General features: G+C 64.7%; 1 protein-coding gene across 1 annotated transcript in view; it reads left to right on the top strand.

Moving 5' to 3' along the window:
* SHANK3 (SH3 and multiple ankyrin repeat domains 3) overlaps positions 1-5,197 on the top strand; it is a 48,403-nt gene that overhangs the window by 37,594 nt on the left and 5,612 nt on the right. The window contains 1 exon segment of the mRNA XM_023525429.1: positions 3-1,609. Coding sequence (XP_023381197.1) covers positions 3-1,609 — 1,607 coding nt within the window.

Raw genomic sequence — 5,197 nt, 5'->3', positions numbered from 1 at the left:
GCCTCGACTACGGCCCCGGGGATGGCCCGGGGCTCGCGTTCGGCGGTCCGGGCAAGGACCGGCGGCTGGAGGAGCGGCGGCGCTCCACTGTGTTCCTGTCGGTGGGAGCCATCGAGGGCAGCGGCCCGAGCGTGGACCTGCCCTCCCTGCAGCCCTCGCGCTCCATCGACGACCGCCTCATGGGGGCCGGCGCCACCACCGGCCGGGACCTGCTGCTGCCCTCCCCCGTCTCTGCTCTGAAGCCATTGGTCAGCGGCCCCAGCCTTGGGCCTTCCGGCTCCACCTTCATCCACCCGCTCACTGGCAAACCTCTGGACCCCAGCTCGCCCCTGGCCCTAGCCCTGGCTGCCCGCGAGCGGGCGCTGGCCTCGCAGACACCCTCCCGGTCCCCCACGCCTGTGCACAGCCCTGATGCTGACCGCTCTGGGCCTCTGTTCGTGGACGTACAAGCCCGTGACTCTGAGCGAGGGGCCCTGGCCTCCCCAGCCTTCTCCCCGAGGAGCCCAGCCTGGGTCCCCGTGCCTGCTCGCAGAGAGCCGGAGAAAACTCCCCGGGAAGAGCGGAAGCCGCCCGAGGACAAGAAGTCCATGATCCTCAGCGTCCTGGACACGTCCCTGCAGCGGCCAGCTGGCCTCATCGTTGTGCACGCCACCAGCAATGGCCAGGAGCCCGGTGGGCTGGGGGCCGAAGAGGAGCAGCCGGGCACCCCGGAGCTGGCCCCAGCTCCCACGCAGTCGGCAGTGGTGGCAGAGCCCTTGCCCAGTCCCCGGGCCCAGCCCCCTGGCAGCACCCCGACAGAACCCGGGCCAGGCCAGGGCAGCTCGGAGGAGGAGCCAGAGCTGGTGTTCGCTGTGAACCTGCCACCCGCCCAGCTGTCCTCCAGCGACGAGGAGACCAGAGAGGAACTGGCCCGCATTGGGCTGGTGCCACCCCCTGAAGAGTTTGCCAACGGGGTTCTGCTGGCCACCCCACTGCCCGGCCCAGGCCCCTCGCCCACCACGGTGCCAGGCCCGGCCTCAGGGAAGCCGAGCAGCGAGCTGCCCCCCGCCCCCGAGTCTGCGGCCGACTCGGGGGTGGAGGAGGCCGACACCCGCAGCTCCAGTGACCCCCACCTGGAGACCACAAGCACCATCTCTACGGTGTCCAGCATGTCCACCCTGAGCTCCGAGAGCGGAGAGCTCACCGACACCCACACCTCCTTCGCTGACGGACACACTTTTCTACTCGAGAAGCCACCAGTGCCTCCCAAGCCCAAGCTCAAGTCCCCGCTGGGGAAGGGGCCGGTGACCTTCAGGGACCCTCTGCTGAAGCAGTCCTCGGACAGTGAGCTGATGGCCCAGCAGCACCTCGTCGCCTCTGCCGGGGTGGCCTCTGCCGCTGGGCCTGCTCGCCCTCGCTACCTCTTCCAGAGAAGGTCCAAGCTGTGGGGGGACCCCGTGGAGAGCCGGGGGCTCCCCACGCCTGAAGACGACAAGCCAACTGTGATCAGCGAGCTCAGCTCCCGCCTGCAGCAGCTGAACAAGGACACGCGCTCCCTGGGCGAGGAGCCCGTTGGTGGCCTGGGCGGCCTGCTGGACCCGGCCAAGAAGTCGTCCATCGCGACAGCTCGGTGAGCAGGGCCTCGGGGAGGGTGTTGTCCACGCCCACGGGCCCCCTGATCTCCCACCCGTCCAGTCACGGTCTCCTCCGTCCCTCTCTCCCTGTCTTCCCCCGGCCACCGGTCCATCCCTTTTCAGGCCAGGCTTTGTCTGAGACGGGCCCTCAGGGACTGAACACCAGGGCTCTTCTCGCCGTCCTCGTTGGTGCTGAGGGGGTGGCCAACCGTCAGGGCCCCGCTGGCGGCTTGGCCCTCACTTGCTCCTGACCAAAGCTGCCTCCACCGGTGTTGGCTGTCCTGGGGTCCCGGGACCCGCGGGGCTGCCCTGTGTGGCTGGTGCCGCGCCCCTGTAGCTAGTGTCTCGTCTCGCTTCCTCTTCTCTGGGGGGCCCACCTCAACTTCCTGCCTTCTGCCTCGGACACGTGTCTGTCCCTTGGCAGCACCTCAGAGTCCCTTGGACACCGGCTCCGGGGTGCGATTTTGGAAGCGTGCTAAGCCGTTCTAGACAGAAGTCACAGCACCCCCGTCTTCACTCTTTCCTGCCTTCGCCACACCTCTCCCTCCCCGCATCTGTCCCGCCTCCCACCTCCTGCCTCCCGCCCAGGGTGTGGGCCTGAAGGGCCACACTGTGCCCCGGAAGTGCAGGGGGTGCTGCTCTGGCCTGCAGAAGCTGCAGGAGGCCCTGGGCTGGTCTCTGGGTTCTGGCCTTGAGGCCCGGTTCCCAAGGCTCTGCCCCCGAAGGGGACCCTGGGGGCTACCGGGTGTCAAGGGAGAGCTGGGTCCCGCTGCGGTGCTGGTGTGAGGCAGAGCCGGTCCCCTGGCGGCCTGGCTGCCTTTTCCAAGCTGCCTTAGGCTGTCCCCTCCGCTGGCTTCGGGGAGTGTGTAGGGCGCCACCCCCTGCCTGCTTGCTTCTCAGGATCGCCAGAGCGGGCCCCTTCCTGTTGGCTTGAAGGGTCCTCCACGAGGCAGTGAGGGGTCCAGGGCTTCCGTGGGCTTGTCCAACCCATCCTCTTCTTCTTCCAGTCGAGGGTTTAGAAGGGAAGTGGGGGCTCGGGAGGCTCATGGTGCCTCTGAATGGCCCAGGGCTGTGACCCTCCAGCTCCTGCCGTGCCCGGGGCTCGATTTGGGGCCTGCACAACTCTTGCAACTCCCAGTTAAAGTCGAGAGGCCTCTTCCTGGCAGGGCAGTGTTGAAAGTGCCCTTAGACTGGGTGTGACGGTGGGGCCGGCAGTGCCCAGCGGGGTGGGCAGCCGAGTCCCAGGCCTCCGCAGGACCAGACCCGGAGGCTGGGTTCCTGGCCCAGGTTCCACCAGCCCCCACCCACACCCTCCGCCAGTCCTCTATTCCTCTGTGTCCCTTGGTCCCAATGAAAACTAAAGCCACTCGACATGGGTAGCTCAGCGCCCGGTACAGCTCAGACCCTCAATAAACGTTTGCCACACGGATGAAAGAACGAAGCTGCATGCAAGTGCTGTCTTTTGTGATTTGAGATTTAGGTAGGTGGCTCAGGACAGACACCACAGGGACAGACACGCGGCTCAAGTTCCCCGTGATCAGGCGCAGGTGAGCCCAGATCTTGTCACCCGCTCTGCTGGCTGCCGGGGGCGGCTGGGCAGTCGCAGGGCAGGATGGAGGCAGGACTCAGTGCGCATCTTCCAACACAGCCCTGTCCGAACCTGCCTTCCATGGTCGTCTTCAGCATCCCTGCTCCGTCACGCCAAGGAGCCCTGACCCCTGGCTCTGGGTTCTGCAAGCACTCTGTGCTCGTTCTTTCTTGGACGCGGGATTGGGAAGGGCCAGGCCTTTACATCCCGTCTGTCTGCCAGCCTGCTGGAAAGCGAGCCCCTTTCCCTTGGGAGTTCCTGCAAAGTCCCGGCCTTTGACCGGCTCACGTGGGTGCCCGCTTTCCCCTGAGCGATCACTGGTCAGGGGAACAGGTTTGTCATTAGCCAGGCCCGAGTCCTGTTCTCTCCCTAGGAGCTGGGCACAGGGTCAGCCCCCTAGAGGTACCAGTGCCAAACAGCCTAAAACGACAGGCTTCCTGGCAACGTGGCCCTCACCGACTTTGGCAGCTCACTTCATTCTCTGACGAGGGCTTGGGGTCAGGTGGCTGTGACTCTCAACCCTCAGCAGATCGCATCTGAGCTTTGCAGTCTTGGATGAAACACTTAAGATCTGTGAACTTCAGTTCCTCCTTGAGGAATAGGTGGTGACACAGTGCCTCTCGTGAAGGGCCAGGCACGGGCCGCAGCACTTGGGCCAGGGCAGCTCGGCTGCTGTTGGCACCCAGGCCCTCAGCCAGTGTGGGGTGTCACACGAGGGACTGTCACGTTCTGTGACTTCGTCTTCACGATTGTCCTGTCAGGTGCACAGTGCTGTCATCTGTCTATGGCCCCAAGCCCGGATCTCTGTCCCTTCTTAGTCCACTGTCATCTGGAGCCTCTGTTCTTAAGCCCCTTCTGGCGATAGACTCCGGGTTTGTGCACAGTGACCCCTCACATGGAGGAGCACGTGCTTGTTCTGTAGGTGACACTTTGTGATCAGGCACATGTGGCGCCCACACGTGCGTTGCAGCCTCTGCGTGAGCCCACACGGGCCCCGACCGGCCAGCGGCGTGAAACCAGCTCCACGTTGTCCTTGCCCTCCTCAGTCCCTTGTGCTCCTGTCCACACTCTCTCCCTGCCACCCTCAGACCTGGCAGAAGCACGGCCCTCTGGGTGGCCCCAGTGTCCCCAGGCAGGGGGCTGAGCAAGGACGCTGAGCTGCATCGAGCCGGCCTTGCAGCAGCCGTGGCACTCAGCTCCGTTGAGGGCCGGCTCTGCTGCTGGTGTTGCCTTTTTGAGAAACGCCCCAAGTGCGAGGCTGTTTACCACCCAGGACTATTCCTGGCAGCTGCCCCAGCCACCTGGAGCGTCGTGTGCCGGCACCTCGTCCCTGGTCCCCCAGTGTGTGTCCTTGGTTCCAGCTCTGAGGCCCAGCGCTCTTGCCTGTGTGCCCACCGCCCCCACTGGTGGCTCAGCCCAGGCTCTGCTGTCCTGTAGCCACAAGATGCTCTGCGACCCTCTGGCAAGTCCAGCTGCCTGTGCGTCAGGGCCCTGAACCTTGGTGACTTAGGGACCATCCTGCTCATCTGCACTGGGACCTTCTTTGATTTTGGAGTGGCAGGTCTAGGACCTTTGGCTTTTGGGGATAGTGACCCCAGACCACACACTTGCTCTGTGTGTCCAGCTTCGTGTCTAGTCCTAGTGGACAGAATTTGTCCACTTGCTCAAAGCCGCCCCCTTGTCTGAATCCCACATGTGGCCTGAGGTCCAGTGTCGCTGAGCCCCACAGCCACATTCCGATCGGCTGTGGCTCTGAGTTTCACGGGGAAAAGTTCACAGCGAAGTAGCTCGAGAAACAGAGTGGAAGAGATTTTTTCCCACGGGACTTCTCAGTGCCCTCAGTGTGCTGGGTGCTGGAGTCTTGGACCTACGAGGCCCCGGCGGCTTCCTTAGTGATCGGTAGCCAGGATCTCGCAGAGCCTTCCCTGGCGACCTGCTGTGGCCCCGTCCTGCTCAAACACGTGACAGGAGCCTGGAAGGAGCTCGTGTGACGGCG

Source organism: Pteropus vampyrus, unplaced genomic scaffold (assembly GCF_000151845.1).
Source record: "Pteropus vampyrus isolate Shadow unplaced genomic scaffold, Pvam_2.0 Scaffold563, whole genome shotgun sequence".
NCBI lineage: Eukaryota > Metazoa > Chordata > Mammalia > Chiroptera > Pteropodidae > Pteropus > Pteropus vampyrus.
The sequence above is the reverse complement of the archived record's forward strand: the minus strand, read 5'-3'. Positions and strand labels throughout refer to the sequence as shown.